This window comes from Micromys minutus (assembly GCF_963924665.1).
Source record: "Micromys minutus genome assembly, chromosome: 26".
Classification (NCBI taxonomy): Eukaryota; Metazoa; Chordata; class Mammalia; order Rodentia; family Muridae; genus Micromys; species Micromys minutus.
In genome coordinates, this window is record NC_137961.1 from 34,868,113 (window position 1) to 34,885,360 (window position 17,248).

Genomic DNA, 17,248 nt, shown 5'->3' on the forward strand with positions numbered 1-17,248 from the left:
AGGTTAGCTAGCAGGCAAGGAGCTTCCAGCCTGGCTTAGCTTGTCTGTTGTATATTTTGGGCTGTCATTAAACAAACAAACACGTGCTCATTTGTTTATTATGTTCTGTTTTGTTTATTGATAATATATTTTTTTTAGGCTGTTTAAACCAATGTTTACAGGAAATCTTTTTGTTTTTCTTCTTTTTTTTTTACACATAATTTTTGAGGGGAATTCTTTGTTGGCTATGTAAAATTCACTTTTTCTAGTCACAGTTTTTGAGAAGAAGCATTAAATGAAATCATGGTACCATTTTGTATCTGCATCAGGTATTCATATGGAAATATTTTAAGTAAGCACATTTCACCAAACAGGATAAAATGACAAACTTGAGACTGGAGATGTACTTGGATATCAAGAACAGAACCCTGGTTCCATCCAAACTGCTGCATAACTACAGCATTGTAGCACTCAGCTCTGCCCATGGCCCTCACGGGGAGGATGGCTTTGAGTCCCACTTTTCTGCTCTTGTCCCCCAGATGCTGAGGTTGCTTCATTTCCATTGTGCCCTATACAGAATTTCTTTGCCTTTTTAATAACTATGGTAGATTTAAAGTGATCTTTGTATGAAAAATTTAAAACTCATAGGAAATTTAATCTATAATAAGACTAAAGTAATTAGCATATAACAATTTTAAAGTGATTAAACATAATTATCAAAACAGTGCTGAAATTCAGAATGTGAGGTTTTGATACTTTTAAACATTGCTAGTAATCCAAACGTAAAGCAGAATGGAGTGCAGTCATTCAGCTGTAAAGAACATGTAACTGTTGTGATGGCACAGTTGTATAAGACCAGCACTTAGGGTTGAGGCAGGAGGATTGCTGAGCGTTCCAGACGAGCCTTAGCTAACTCATGAACTAGCCAGGGGCTAACCAGGGGCTACATACATAGCAAGACCCTGACTCCAAACAAAGCTACAAATCTTCAACCCAAAACACAAGGAGGCAACAGCATAGATTATTTCAACATATATTATAAATTCATAGTAAAGATTTTTGACATTCTGAAAACATACTGACTTTATGAATACAAGTGTGCATGCTTTGAAGTTTTATCAAGACATGTCGAAGCTTTATACCTTTTTTCTGTGTGTATTATATTCTAATAAAATGAAAAAAGTTGCTATTAAAGTAAAAATACATCTTTGTTTCTTTTAAGGAAATGATCATTGACAAAGTAAATGGACAGGCTGTTCCAAGATATTTGATATATGACATAATTAAGTTCAATGTAAGTACCTCTTATGATTTAAAAAATTGTCAGAATTGTCCCTGAATTAATGTGTATGCTTATGTATATGAATACATTTTTGTAGTTCTAGATACTGAATTGATAGTTAGGCTAGACAAGTGCTCTACCATTGAGCTGCACCTCTAGTAATAACATTACAAGTGTTTGGAATGAACAGAAAAAATATTTATGTCAGATATGGTGACATATGCCTAGAGGAGGGGACAAGAGGGATCAGGCGTTAAAGGCCACCCTCATGAGATCCTGTCTCAACAAAACAAAAATGTCATTTACTCAAACCATTCTGAAAACGTATTCGGTGTTTGTAACTATTTAAGATTTGAAGATTTCTAGCAGTGTTTTAAAAGGTGTTTTTTGGGGAAAAGTGTATTTTACCTTAGTAAACTGTAATATTAAAATTCAGGATTACATTAATCCTGGTTTCTTAAGAGCATCTTTTTCTGAATATTTTTATTGTGTGTAACTTTAATTTTTGGTTGAATTTTTATAATTTAAATTAAAGCTTTCAGAGTTAGGAAACATCAGCTTGCTCTGTGTTTCTTCTTACAGGTATCTTAGTTCTCCTAACAGGCCTATAAGCAAGCCTATCAGTTTAGGATTTCCTAAAATAGGGTCTCACATGGACTATGTCCTTGTTTAATAACTTTTCCTTAGTGAGTCTCCTTTATGACAGTTTTGCTATTCACAGAGAGACCATTTTAGAAATTATAACAAGTTTCCGGTCATTCTGTATTCGCTCCTTGTTCTTAGTTGAGTGTAAAAGTTGTTATCCTTCCAAAGCTGAAAGGTGCTGCCTCTTAGGAAACATTAGGTTGGGTGATAGCGATTGGAGAAGAGGAGCAAGGTGGTATCGGTGTCACAGACACCACAGACGTTTCCAGTGTCTAAGTCACTAAGTCTTAGACAGTTACTCTCAACCAGGGACGAGTTTGACCTATGTGTATGTGCACCATGTGTCTGAATAGGACACGAGTGCACATACACTTCCAAAGGCATGGCTGAAATTATATACACTTGAAGGACACTAAAGAAGATTGCTAGGAGCTAAGAGCTTTATGTTTTACAGCTGTGTAACTGGGTACATATGTAATCTTACTATTAGTTTTCACATTGAAGGTTCATCTGTGTAATAAATGTCTTCTTACTGATGTTGTGAAGTTTGATCACTAGTGAGTATACTGTTTGTTTTGAATGTTTATACTTTAATGAATTTGGGTTTTAGGTTTTACTAATATAGTTAAATAATAAAATACAGTAATTTTGCTAATATATTAATTCAGATTTGAAATCTGAGCCAGCTTAGATAGATACCATTTTCTTGTGCCGTCTTATGTAATTTTAACTTAAAGCCATTCTTTCTTTCTTTTTTTTTTTAAAGATTTATTTATTTTATATATGTGAGTTCACTGTTGCTCTCTTCAGACACACCAGAAAAGGGCATCGGATCCCATTTTAGATGGTTGTGAGCCACCATATGGTTGCTGGAATTTGAACTCAGAATCTCTGGAAGAGCAGTCAGTGCTCTTAACCACTGAGCCATCTCTCCAGCCCTGTAATTACAATTTAAAAATGGCCGTTGTTAGTCTAATTATTGGGACTGGTATGTATGCTGTGCAAACTCTTCACTAGACATCTCCAAGGATTGTTATTTGTATAGACTATAGCATATAATATTGCAGCCTTTATAGTTATGCTGACAATGTAGTTGTGATCAAATAAAAAAAATTCTTTTTCCATTCAGGCACAACCAGTTGGAGACTGTGATTTTAATATTCGTCTACAGTGTATTGAACGTGAAATTATAAGTCCACGACACGAAAAAATGAAGACTGGGCTCATTGACAAAACACAGGAACCATTTAGTGTCAGACCTAAACAATTTTTTGACATCAATATTTCAAGAAAGGTAAAATTTATTTGTTTTAGTTGTGAATTCCAAGTTCCATTGCTCAGCTTGTGAGAGGAACATGGATGACTACTACTCTTTTGCTATGTCTTTTCCAGGGTGACACCCAGGGTCTCCTCTTCAGCAGTGTTCTCAGGGTGGCTTTGACACCATGCGGGTTCCCTGTTCATTAGAATAGTTAGTGACTAATCACTGGTTCATATTCTCATTAAAACAAACAAACAAAAAGCTACAATGTAAATGTAAGTCTTGGGTGGTTCTACACCTGCTTTTGCCTGTTTTAGCTCCTAAGTAAATGGCAGCGAGACCTCAGTCACTAACCTTGCCAGGTTGTGTGCTATTCTAACCTTCTAAAGCTGGTGCTCTCCAGCCACACGATCCTTTACCTTCAATCTGAGTCTTGCTCTGGCTTGCTTTGTTTCATGTGTGTTCTCGTGGAGACTCCTCCTGGCCCTTCCACATGGGTTCTCCACACTCACTGCTCCTTGGGGTCCTTCTCTACCCTCTCTTCTCTTTTGGGATTCCTGACTGGGATTGGAAGTCTCACCCTATCTTTTCTATCTAACTGGCTGATCAGCTCTTTTATTAACCAATCAGAGGTGATGGAAACCAATTTTTATTTAACAATGAGACTGAAGATTCTTGACCATACATCAGGACTGCAATCAGATGGCTGGGCATTGAAATCAGCATCTGAATACACAGTACACACAACCATCCCTAACACTGCAACACATTGAGTCACTTAGAATGAGTCCTCCAACAAGAGAGGTAGGAGAGACGGAAGGAGGGAGAGAAGGAGAGGGGGAGGGAGAGATGGGTGGAGGGAGGTAGGAAGAGTGAGGGAGAGGAAAAAGAAAAGGAAGGAATGACTTAATCTAGCTTTATTAACAGTCTCTTTATGTTGCTTATTTAATACAGCCAGTACAGGGAAGGATGAGTTGTTCAGGTTCACATACGCAGTTAGAAATACCTTTCACAACAGTAATAAGAAGTAGAGTGTAAATGTGCTTCATGTAATTCTCATCTGGGAGGCTTACTGCTGAGTAAGATCACCCTGTCTAGTGATCTTCTGAATTTTGGCTGGGTGCTTCAGCGAGGCTGTTCCAGCTCTATGTCCTCTCCCAGCTCACTGATTCAATCTAGCGTCTGTCAGTTTCTTACTGAGTTTCTCTGCCTGGCCTCAAACTCTGGCAGTTTGTTCTAATCTTCTGACTCCGTATTCTCTGGATGCAGCTGTCTCTGCTGACCTGCACTGGACTGCGTGATCTCACGAGTGATCTCGGTTCCACTGCACAGCACTCACTGCGTGCCTCCCAACTGACCAACTGAGCTGCTCCTGTCTGCTCTATGAGATAGGTGTGTGTCCTGTCTCTGACCCATATGTCAGATCTTCCTGAGATTTGTCACTTTGTCCACATCTCAATTAGAAAACAAACATGACTGCTTCCTTCAACAAACTAATTTCACTTAGAGCTGTGTATTGAGGGCAGGCATGTACTCCAGTCAGATAACCCTGAATCCAGGTATGCCTGCTTTTACATCACAGTCCTTGGATGTCATCAGAGTAGCAGTGTTGCTGGATTAAAATTCCTCTACAAGAGAGTTCTATAATTCTACTTCTTCAGTTTAAAGACTAATTTAAAATGGAATTATTTGAACAGATTATTTATGGTTGACAAAATTTTAAAAGAACACAGCAAAAATTTTGACATATCTCATTTTTGCATTGAGTCAGAAAAGTAACAGCTCAGTTTTTATTGTATTTAGAATCCTGTTATAGTACACAAACGCATACTGTTCATAGATTCATAGTTTTGTTATACCTAACCAAGAGATGATTCTTTTTATACTGTTCTGCATTTCTTGTTTTGTTTTATTTAATTTTTAGTCTGACAGTCTCATCTCGAGTCCTCTAACCCTGTTACTGTCACACTTGGCCTTTATTTTTTTGTCAATCTTTATTTTGATTTTTTAAAAAAATTTTTATGACAGTTGGTTACTAGTTAAGAGAAAAATTTAGCATGTAGACAAAGTGAATGAACTTAACTGGAAATAGTATTAGGCTTTGAGAATAAAGTACATTAATTATTAACATTGTTTAAAGGTTAAAACCCAAGCTTTAATTTTGTGGGGATTGTTAGAAACTAAACTTTGAGTTTTAGGGGAGCAATGAGATCTCATAAAAAGTCACCAGATACTGTATTGAGTCTCTTCAGGAAGTCAGTTGAAGCTGTGTGGGCTATTCGCTCTACAAATATGCAATGAGTGCAGGGTGAATGCAATTTATCCTTTTACTTTTCAAATATTGACAAAATATAGTTTGCTATACTTTGGTGAGTTGATAATGACAACTTGTATTCCCAGAAGCAGTGGGGATTCATTTTCTACTTCTCTGTGGTTTTAAGGTACTATTTTAAAAATTATTTTTTAGAGTCTCCTTTCGATGTACTGTATTTTACAGCTTCTGTTTTGTTTCTCATGTTTCAGATTTGAAGCACTATCTATCTTTTCTGCTTATGCATTTATAATGACTTGGTTTTCAAGTGATTCATAGCCTATAAAGTATCATTTCAAAAAAAACCTTCAAATATTTGGTCTATGGAAAGTTGTGTGCCTTCTGTTTTAAAAAAAAAAATAATCAAGAAATGAAATTATGTTCAATAAACAAACTCAGGTTCCAGAAGTGAAAACTTATGAAACACTATCACACTCTGTCCTGTTCCATATGTCCGCTATTTTGTTCTTCTTCCAGTTATCTTTGAATTTTATCTAGAGGGAAAAGAAATAGAAAATTTAAATATTATGATAACTGTCCTAGTTTTATTTATTTTGTTACTGTGATATGATACCCTAACAAAAGCAGCTTATGAAAGGAAGTGCTGGTTCACAATCCCAGGTTACACACTGCCATAGTAGGGAGTCAGGGAGACAGGAACTTGAGACAGCCAGTCCCGTCACACCCACAGTAAAAACAGAGGAGTGTCTGTGCAAGGCTCCCCTCTCCTTGTCACTAATGGCTACTGTTGCCCGCCTCAGTTAACCTAACTCTCTCACAGGCATGTCTGAACATGAACTCTTTTAGGAGTCCAGATTGTATCTGACATTTTAAATTTACTGTCATGGTAACTTAGGGCAACTCACTGCTTACACCACAGCAAAATTTCTTTGCAGGTTTTCCAACTAAATTCTTACAAATTCATTGATTTGAAGTGCTTTAAAAATAACTTGAAAGTTTAAGTAGAATGAAGTAGAACTAGACTGACAGGAAGAAATAGCTCATTACACCATTACATTAAATATTGGTGTTAAAGAGGAGGGGTATGAGGTCCCCCCACCCCTGTGCCTGGTTTAAGGAAAAATGGTGGTTATTACTCATGATACCTTGAGACTTGACATGAAGCCCTCACTTTTCAAAACTGTCTTGGTAAATATTAAAATTGGTAGATTTAGTTTTCATTGTTGAGATTTCATGACTAATGTTGTCAGGACCAAATGGATAAATGGAAAAATGGGTATTTTTTTAATGGTAAGGAAACCCGATTTATAAATATGTTTGTAAGCCAAATTTAATGAGAGAAAAAAAATCATTAATAAGAGCTATTTGAGACAAGTAAATATTGGTGTTACGATTAAGATATTATTTAGGTTGAAGCATATATTATCATAGCATCCCCAATATCCTTACTTGGTTTTTAATCATTGGTATGAAGTCAGAAAATATTTGTCTAATAATACTGAATAAAATATTTTTATTTAGCTTTAAATATTATTTGTCAGCAAGCACTTCTTGGTATCAGCAATAGTGTCTGGATTTGGTGTCTGTGTATGGGCTGGATCCCCAGGTGGGGCAGTCTCTGGATGGCCTTTCCTTCAGTCACTGCTCCAAACTTTGTCTCCATATTTCCTCCCAAGAATATTTTTGTTCCCCCTTCTAAGAAGGACTGAAGTATCCACTGATTGGTCTTTCTTCTTCTTGAGCTTCATGTGGTCTGTGAATTGTATCATGGGTATTCTGAGCGTTTGGGCTTATATACACACTTATCAGTGAGTATGGATGCTATTTTGTGATTGGGTTACCTCACTTAGGATAATATTTTCTAGATCCATCCATTTGCCTAAGTATTTCATGTAGTCATTGTTTTTAATAGCTGAGTAGTACTCCATTGTGTAAATGCACCACATTTCCTGTATCCATTTCTCTGTTGAAGGACATCGGGTTTTTTTCCAGCTTCTGACTATTATAAATAAGGCTGCTATGAACATGGTGGAGCATGTGTTCATATTATACGTTAGAGCATCTTTTGGGTACATGCCCAGGAGTGATATAGCTGGGTCCCCAGGTAGTACTATGTCCAATTTTCTGAGGAAACTCCAGACTGATTTCCAGAGTGGTTGTACCAGCCCTATAACCCCATCAACAATGGAGGAGTGTTCTTTTTTCTCCATGTTCTTACCAGCATCTGCTGTCACCTGAGTTTTTGATCTTAGCTATTCTGACTGGTGTGTGGTAGAATCTCAGGGTTGTTTTGATTTGCATTTTCTTGCTGACTGAGGATGTTGAACATTTCTTTACGTGCTTTTCAGCCATTCAATATTTCTCAGTTGAGAATTCTTTGTTTAGCTCTGTACCCCATTTTAAAAATAGGAATATTTGATTCTCTGGAGACTAACTTCATGAGTTCTTTGTATATATTGGATATTATTGCATGTAGGCTTGGCAATGATCTTTTCCCATTCTATTGGTTACCATTTTGTCCTAATGACAGTGTCCTTTGATTACAGAAGCTTTGCAGTTTTATGAGGTCTCATTTGTTGATTCTTGATCTTAGAGCATAAGCCGCTGGCGTTCTGTTCAGGATATAGCTGTTTCCTGAGAGGCTCTGCCAGAGCATGACAAATACAGAGGCGCATGCTTGCAGCCAGCCTTTGAACTGAGAATGGGGTCCTTAATGGAGGAGTTGGAGAAAGAACTGAAGGAGCTGAAGGGGTTTGCAGCGCCATAAGAACAACAATACCAACTAACCAGAGCTCTCAACTAAACCACCATCCAAAGAGTGCACATGGATAGACCCATCGCCCCAGTGTACATGTAGCCAAGGATGGCCTTGTTGGGCATCAGTGGGAGAAGCCCTAGGTCTAGCCTAACGTCGATGCCCCAGAGTAGGGGAATGTCATGGCAGGGAGGGAGTGGGTGGGTGGACATCCTCACAGAAGCAGGGGATGGGGGATGGAATAGTGGGTATGGAGTGGTATGAACGGGAATCTGGGAAAGGGGATAGGATTTGAAATTTAAGTAAAATATATCCAATAAAATTGATTGCTTAAAAAATATTAGTATGTATGTATGATATACATATGTGTGAATGTTTGCTTTATGTGATGAATGTGTGTTTGTGTATAATGCTTGTGTATGTATGATTGTGTATGATATGCATGTGTATGATGCCTGTTTAAGTGTGTGTGTGTGTGCGAGTATATGTATGTGTGAGTGTATGTGTGTACATGTAGTGATGTGCCTATGGAGGTCAGCAGTCAACTTTTAAGAGGTAGGTTCTTGTTTCCCAACTTTACAAGAGTTCTGGGGTTAGCAGCAGCATCAGTTTGTTGTTTTACCCATGGAGCCAGACCACCAGTTCTAATTTAGCTGTTAGTCATCTGGGAAATTAAGGTATAATGTGCTTTGCATTAGGCTCTCATGACAACTCATGAGTAGGTCTCACTTAAATATAGGTAAGGAGAGAGGGAATGCAGTTTAAAACCTTAGAGACATCTTATTGAGGCATATAATGACAGAAATAAAATTTAAAAAGTAGCTTAAAATCATGCCTTACATTCAAGTTATTAGAAGAATATGATCTGAACTGGGAGAACTTTTTTGGCTCCTCCTTAGCTAATACTTTTTACGGGGACCACCTGAGTTTCAAAGACTACACATATCCTGAGCTAATGTGTCTTTATTCTGTTGGTTTGACCAGTTTGAAGTTTTTGTCAGTGACTTTATTTTAATAAAAAAATCTATATAGTATTTATAGCTATACATTTATATCTTATCTGTTTACCAATTATCTGTTTGTCTATCTATTGACAGAGTCTCATGTTCAAGTCTAGGCTGACCCTCAATCCCTGTGTAAGTGAGGATGATCTTGGATTTATAGATGAACACAGCTGTTTGTATGTTGGGAGAACACTAATAACTGAGACACATCAGTGATATTCTCTGCAATTTGATATTGTGTCTTACTCAGGGTTGTACTGCTATGAGAAGACACCAGGACCAAGTCAGCTCTTATAAGGATAACATTTAATTGGGGCTGGCTTATAGGTTCCGAAGTTTAGTCCATTATTATCAAGGCAGCAACATGGAAGAATCCAGACAGGCATGGTGCAGGAGTTGCTGAGAGTTCTACATTTTCATCCAAAGGAAGTTAGGAACAGACTAGGCATCCTCAAAAGGCTAGGAGGAAGGTCTCCAAGCCCACCGTCAGAGTGACACACTTCCTCCAACAAGGCCACACACACCTTCCAACAGTGCCACTCCCTGGGCCGAGCATGTGCACTATCGTCACTTTGAAATCCTGTTCCTGGCAATTATTCCTACTTTCCAGTTTGAAAATCAGAACGTTTCTGGTCATGACCTGGACTTTTAAAAATGCCTGAGATGTTTTAAAGAAGTAACCACCTTTTGCTTGTTTGCTTTTTGAAATCATCCTGTGAGCCTTGCACGCTTCTTTAATGAGCACTAGAGATGAGGGACGAGACCGTTTTCATTGAGCCTGCTTACTTTCCTCAGTAACTGCTTTAGCTTGTCTGATTTTAGAATCACAGTTCTTAAATTTGTTGGAATTCTTTTCTAGTAGAAATTGGGTCACTGATTTGTGACTTCCGTTTTCTTCTGTCTTCCCTTTCTCCTCCTTTCTTTGTTCTTTTCTGTTTAAGACCTTACCGTGAGAGCTAGGCTGGCCTCTAATCTGTGATCACCGTTCAGAGTGTAGGATTATAGGTGTGCTACTTTGCCTGCCTCCTTCCCTCTGTCTATGCATCTTCTGTTGATTTATTACTGGGTGTCATGGGCTAGCCTTGAAGTTGCTCTGAAGCCTGGGCGGGTCTCAAACTTGTCATCCTAGTCCAGCATCCCAAGTGCTGGGACTACAAGTGTCTGGTGCCCTGGCTGTCTGTCTCCTTTCCTTCCCTCTCACTGTTGTGTGACAAAACTTTTCTTGGGGAGACATAACACATGCCTGTTCACCCCAGATAGGGATCCTACATCAGAGCAAAGTACGGATACCAGTAAAGTCTAACTTAATGAACCAATGAGTTTTATTGGGACTACCCTTAGAAATCTGGGTGAGGAGCTACTTACATGAGTAGAAAAGATGCAGAAGATGGCAGCATTACTAAATCCCCCTCCAGCATAGCTGGGAGGCCTGGAGCACACTGCACAGCCTTTCCGAGTGTCCTTTCCAAGTGACCCAGTTTAGACCTCTTCCAGGCAGCTCGCCTGCTTTCTGCTTGTTCCAGGTCAGGTCTCAAAGTCTTTGCAGCTTTTCTTCTTCTCAGAACCTTCTTTGCAGCTCAGTTTCCTTTTGTCTGAGGGGCATTTTGGCTTTCATTACTTACTGTGTCAGGGAGGGGGCTAATGAATCTGGTCAGATTCTGGGACTTCTGAAACTATTTTGAGTTGTTTATCCTAGAGGATGGAATGTCTCAATCTGCAAGAGACTGTCACACAGCGCTTGCCCTCTTTATTTCCAAATTAGATATTTAATGAACCAAATTTTTCTCACAGTGTGAGCTGTCAAGTAACATTCTACCTTGATTTTGTTCTTACTCAGCTCTAAATGCTTTAAAGTGTTTGCTTTGATTTCTTCCTTTCTTCAGAGATTCTTAGAAGCTCATTATTTAGGTGCTGAACACTGGGCAGCTTTCCATGTGGTAGTGTAGGGATTACCAAAGTCATATTTACTTCTGTTTTAACTTTTCCATTATGTGTAAATATTTGGGCTCAGTCAGCCAGTCAGTCTACCTGGTATTAGTCAGTATGAAAATTAATTTCATTTTTTCTCTCTAAGATAAAGATGTTTGTATGTATTCAACAAAATTGGATGATTTTTTTAATGTTCATAATAAATGTAATTAGATACTTGACTCATTGTACTTCAGAGGTTATTTTTATTTATAAGAAGTCAAAGATCTTAATATATAGTAAATTTTTACTTAGGTAAACTTTTCTCCCCATCTGTGTCCCTTAACCCTGTGAATGAATTGAACAGAAATGTATGAATTTTTGAGCAGTCCTAAAATTTGGCCAAAATACATAGTAATGGCTCTCAGAATCTGAGTTTACCACCTTTCTGCTCACTTGCTGATATAGGGGAAACAAAACAAAGCAAAAATTTAAGAACATTATAGTAAACTTTGCCGTCTTAATGTTAACCATTTAGTCTAGTCACAGTAAGTGCACTTGCTTTATCGTACACCCATCTGAATTGAACCCCAGCTGGTATGGCGGAAGCTCCTGCGGTCTCAGCACTGTGACAGGAGGCGAAACTTAAGACACTTTTGCTGCAGCGTATTGTTTCAGCCTCCTCAGATTATCTGTCACTGGGTACAGCAAAAGACTTTATATTAACCTTAAAGGAAATAAGCACATTCAATATGCACTGCTTTCACATTCGAGAAACTAGACTTTGGAAAACGATATGCCAGCAAAGGTGAAGTCACAAATTAGGACTCATAGTCACAGAGTTGAATCTAGTGTTTCCACCTCTCTCCTGTTTCTCAGTTCTTAATTGTTACAGGAAATTTCATAAATCTTAGCAAGAAGTTGAAGTAACTTTTAAATGATCACTTATTTCTAAAGAATATCTTTTTATTTTATAGCTTCTGGAAGGAAATTTTGCCAAAGAAGTCAGTCATGAAATGGATGGACTTATTTTTCAGCCTATTGGAGTAAGTTCATGTATATGTATGTGTCTGTATATGTACATATGCATATTTGTGTGTGTATATATATTTTTCATTATTAATTTTAAAGGAAATTGGTTTTTCAATATTTTCTTGTAATTCATATGAAATGTATTGATTTATATTTGCTATAAATCTACAAAATAAGTAAATGCTTATTTCCTCCTGTGGCTTGCTATACCATTTATGGGTTAATTAAAACCTAAGTTTGCTGTAGTTGAGGAAAATTCAATTGGTTATTGAAGAAGAAAATGAAGAAAAATTAACTTTTTGAGTCCTTATTTCATGTGGACCTTGGCCATGGTATTGGTCAGATTGTACACTTGGGTAAGCTGTGATGTATTTTATGGTAAGCTTTCCCAACTCATCAGCACTGATGCTGGGTCTTACAGTTCTTTGATATGGCACTGTTTGGTCACAGTAGAATATGTTGAGCAGTACTCTTATTCTCTACTGACAGTAAATTCCCATTTTGTTTACCACTTGATAACTAAAGCTACATACAACCATATTTTTCAGAGCATGCCACATGGAATTGAGTCAGTATCATTCAGGAGATGAGTAGCGATACAAGCACTGATGGGATCTACCAACTTGTGTTTTAATATGGTGTTGAAATGTTTTCTGAATGTTCAAGTGTAAGAACTACTGTAGGAGTTATGTCCTATATTGGAACACCTTCCCATTTGCTGCATTTTGTAATTCTTCACCCTGTCCTTAGAAATTAGGTTTGGGGGCTGGCTGGAGAGATAGCTCAGTGGGTAAGAGCACTGACTGCTCTTCCAGAGGTCCTGAGTTCAATTCCCAGCAACCACATGGTGGCTCACAACCATCTGTAATGAGATCTGATGCCCCCTTCTGGTGTGTCTGAAGACAGCTGCATTGTACTCATATACATAAAATAAATAATTCTTAAAAAAAAAAACAAAATTAGGTTTGAATTGCTGAGGAGTTACAGAGGCATTAAATTAGGTAACTGCAGCAAAGAAAAGGAACACTAGGCAAACAACACTAGATTATATGTGCTGCAAATATGTAGTAAAACCTTTAACGAATATTTAGATATAATATGCTATGTTTTCCAAGCTCTCTTGTTAAATAGAGGAGGAAAAATCTTATCTTCTGAGGTTGAAGGAGGGAGAAATGAAGTAAGCTAGAAGCCAGGGACAGAAATTGCAGAGAATACTCTTAGGAAAATGGAGTTTGGGTCTTTGAGTTGCATTATTTTCTAGGTTTAGTTTTCTAGAATAAAGTAAGTAGTCTAAATCTGACAGTAAAAATAGAAGTTTTTGAAGTTCATAGTTCAGACCTGTATACATATGAGGTTTGGTAAGTAAGAAATGGCTGCAGAGGAGTCTGTTTTCGTTTGCATGTAAGATGTGCCCTCCCAGCTCATGGACCCAAACAATTGGCTTCTAGTATTGTGGGCCTTGAGTGACGTTTTCCTCATAGGAAGGCCTCAACCACGTGAGGTACTGTGAGTATAAGATCCTGACTCAGAGTTAATTTGCTTGCTTCTCTGACTGGAATGGTGGTTAACTGTGACAGCTCATAGACTGGCAGGCCACCCTGTGGCTACAGGGTCCAGTCATCTGCCAAGGTATGCCCAGGGCATTTCTGTGGCCCCAAAGTTTGGGTTAAAATTTCTTTTGCAATGCTTTTTGTTTCATAGACAAACAGACGAGAAGGTTTTGAGATAATCTGGAAATGCTAGTGCTGGAGCCAAAGTCAGAGCAGTTTATAAAGCCTCAAACACCTTTTTTTCAGTCTCAGTCCAGATCAGGGGTTTGGTGCCCCACCTTGGGCAGCAATATTCAACTACAATTACTTACTTTTTAGCCCGTCTCTTAGTCTTTGGACTTGGAGTCTAAAGGACAGCAGCAATCCTCGTCTGAGTCGTGCTCTTTTCGCCCTCTTTTAGTTGGTTTCTGAGATAGGTAGCCTCTGATATATAAAGTTGGGTTTCTCTGTACCCCATCTTGTAACTCTTGCAGCAGTCCCTCAGTGACCTTTTCACTCTGTTTTGGTTTTTGAGGCTAGGAAGAAGTCATCTACGTATAGTCTTGGAATGGCAGTCAGTCAGCACTTAGTGCCTTTTCAAACAGGGTTAGAGAATTTTTTAAATCCTTGGTCCAGGTAAGTTGCCCACTTTAACCTGCCTCTGGATCTGTTCTTTCAGAAACAAAGACGAGTTGACTCACTTCTGCCAATGGGAGGCTGAAGAACTCATCTTTCAGGTTCAAACCAAAAGAATCAGATTCATGAGAGTATATGGGTTTGGATCTGTGGAGTGGATAGTCTTGACCCTCTTACTTACTTTCTTAGATCTTGTATAGGTCTATAATCAGAGGTCCTCGGTTTCTTCATAGTCAGGAGAGGTGCATTTCAGGATGACTGGCAGGACACTAAGATGCCTGTCTCTAATATGTACTGCAGCTCCACTTTTTGTTCCTAGGGTCATTGAATATTGCTTCCTTTGGACAGGGGTACATGAACTGGTTAGTTGAACAATTACAAGAACTTGGTGTCGGACCAGTTCATATCCCTAGGAATCTTGTTGTAGAGCTGAGAGTTCGTCCGACTGTATCTTTTGGTGGAGGATAGGATCTTCAGCTATGAGATACTCCTTTGATAGAGGGCAAGACACCAACATTTTGCAGAGTAAAGTCTAACAGTTTCTCATTAAGGAAGTTGATGATGACTCTCAGTTTATATAAAAGATCTCAACCCAAAAAGGGGTAGAGGTAATCAGGCATGACCAAGAACAAATGGGTTATGTCATCTTTACTAGGTAGACAGAATGGGTAGTGGTCTAGGGTTTTCTGTTGTCCCTTGGATTGCAATTTTTTGATCAGTCAATTGGCCTAGGGGCTTCTTAAGGGCTGAATATGTCAACCTGGTATCTTTGCCTCCAGCTTTAGATGTTATCTTAGGGGCTTAAAGCATAGGGGCCTGGGGCCTGTCTCTTTACCACTTTTCTGAGTATAGTGTTTATATACTACCCTCCTTCTCAATTAGGGATTTCAGTTTTTCAGTCCTTTCTTCTTGCAGTAAACATTGGTCTTCCTCTGATGGTGGTCTACTTGTCTTGTGTTCGCTTCTTCCCTGTTGCACCAGACTGGCTTATTGTCTGGATTTTCTCTTAGGTCTGACACTATGGCCATAGTATGTCTCCTATACTTCTGGTTCTTGATTGCTTCTCTGTTGTTAAGCACTTTTTGGGCTATCTATAGCACTTGGGACCTATCTATAGCTTGAAATCCCTCTAACATTTGTAACTTTTTCTATTATCTGTGGCCAACTGAGTGACAAAGGCAATGTTGAGCACCCACCCATTCTCCAGTGTTTCTGGATCTATTGGGCATATACACATGGTGAAGCTCTAGAAGATGCTCTAGGAACATAGCAGGATGTTCTGAGGTCTCCTGCGTAGCTTTACTTGTGAACTTACACACTGCTGCTTGGAACCTAGCTAGGAAGCTCAGCAGTAGGCTTCTAGTGCCCCCTTTCAGTGTTAGGATTCCAGTGGGGTTGGTTAGATGGAAATGTGCTCTAAATGCAATAAGTGTTATTAACCAGAGATTCTCCTTCTGGACCCAGGACTTCTTTCTTAGCTTCCAGCTTTATGAGGTCCCTTTCTGATGTGAACAGGGTATCAGTAATTTGTCAGTCAGCTCAGGTGGGCTGCTTGGTATAGAAAACAGTCTTGAGAGAGATAAAGGTCTACATTTTCTCAGAGAAATGGGGTTCTAGGACTTAAGTTTTACAGGTATAGAAGGGTAGGGGCTTCTAACTGGGATTCTTTGGCTCAAAAGGAGTGAGTCTAGGGGGCTTGCTGGAGGAGAATAATGGCAGCAACTGCTGGGGTATAGGGTGAATGGAGCAAATCAAGGGAATCAGGAATGGCAGTTGAGATATCTGCTGGATTTAGGGAAGGGTATAATTGGAGCTATTGTGAATAATGTGGAGAAGACACAAACTTGGGAGGCCTTTGTAGGGGAAGAGGAAAAGGCCTGTGGGGCTCAGACTTGTGATGGGATCACCTTTCACTTAGGGTCATAGTGTGGGGGTAGTTCTTCCTCCTCTGGGTCACTGGATAGAATTTTTGGTTTTTCCCCTTGGGGTTTAGCTACCAAAACTTTGGTACCAGCTTTAAGCTAACCTGTAGAGGAGGTTGTTGTAGTAGACTTAACCAAACATCTAGGGAGAGAAACTGATGTATGGTGGCCAGGTTTTCCTGTAACTCCTAGTCATACTGCTCGTTATCTGCCTTTATCATATATGCCCGCATACGCCATTTGACATCAAAAGAAGGCCAGTTTAAATCACAAGTTGATAGGTGTTCTTTCGAAAAATCAGCTTTTTCATTGCTTCCCTGTCTTATGTGCTGCCTAGAAATAGTGGTAGAAATACTCCAGAGGAGTGAGCTGTTTTGAAGCAGAGCTGCCTGTAGTTTCACTTTCTGGATCTTAATTCACAATGACAAGTAACACACTTGATCAGAAGAGAGAGTCAGACAGGACAGGAACAAACAAAAGCAATAAGACAAATTAGGGGTGGCCACCTCTGGAGGTGACAGGACAGGTGACTCACTAAAGAAAATTTAGACAGGGATGTCAGAGGTCCTGGACCACTGCAATCATGAAGTTAGTTCTTCTCTCTTGGAATCCTGGAACATCTCATGTTCTATACTCTCTAGGAGGAAACCCAAGCTGAGACCTGAGTGTTGGTCAAATGATGTGGACCTCCAAATGTTGCAGGGGTAGTAAACCTAAAGACCACTCAGCACGACAGCATTAAGATGCTGATGTCTGCCTGAAAAGAAACACCTCTCACAGAGTAGTTTCAAACACATTTTACTCAGAGTTTTTAAAGGCAAAGAACACAGGAAAAACTACATCTTTGTTAGCAGTTGTAGGGGGAAGTAAAGCAATCAATCAGTTTAACAGAAGCCAAACATGTAGGCGTTTCAGTCTCAAGTTTCTAGAACAGGGCTGGGTATTTTTCCATAGTACTTTTTTACTTTGGGGGGATAAGCTAATGATGGCCCCAGCTGAGACAAGACAGAAGAACCTTTACCC

At 38.9% G+C, this 17,248-nt stretch overlaps 1 protein-coding gene across 2 annotated transcripts in view; it reads left to right on the forward strand.

The window, feature by feature from the left end:
• The window catches only part of RNGTT (RNA guanylyltransferase and 5'-phosphatase), a 168,146-nt gene that overhangs the window by 39,029 nt on the left and 111,869 nt on the right, over positions 1–17,248 (forward strand). For both annotated transcript variants that reach the window (XM_080938781.1, XM_080938782.1), the window contains exons 10-12: positions 1,202–1,273; positions 3,036–3,200; positions 12,084–12,152. In XM_080938781.1, coding sequence (XP_080794907.1) covers positions 1,202–1,273; positions 3,036–3,200; positions 12,084–12,152 — 306 coding nt within the window. The remainder of the gene's footprint in view (positions 1–1,201; positions 1,274–3,035; positions 3,201–12,083; positions 12,153–17,248) is intronic.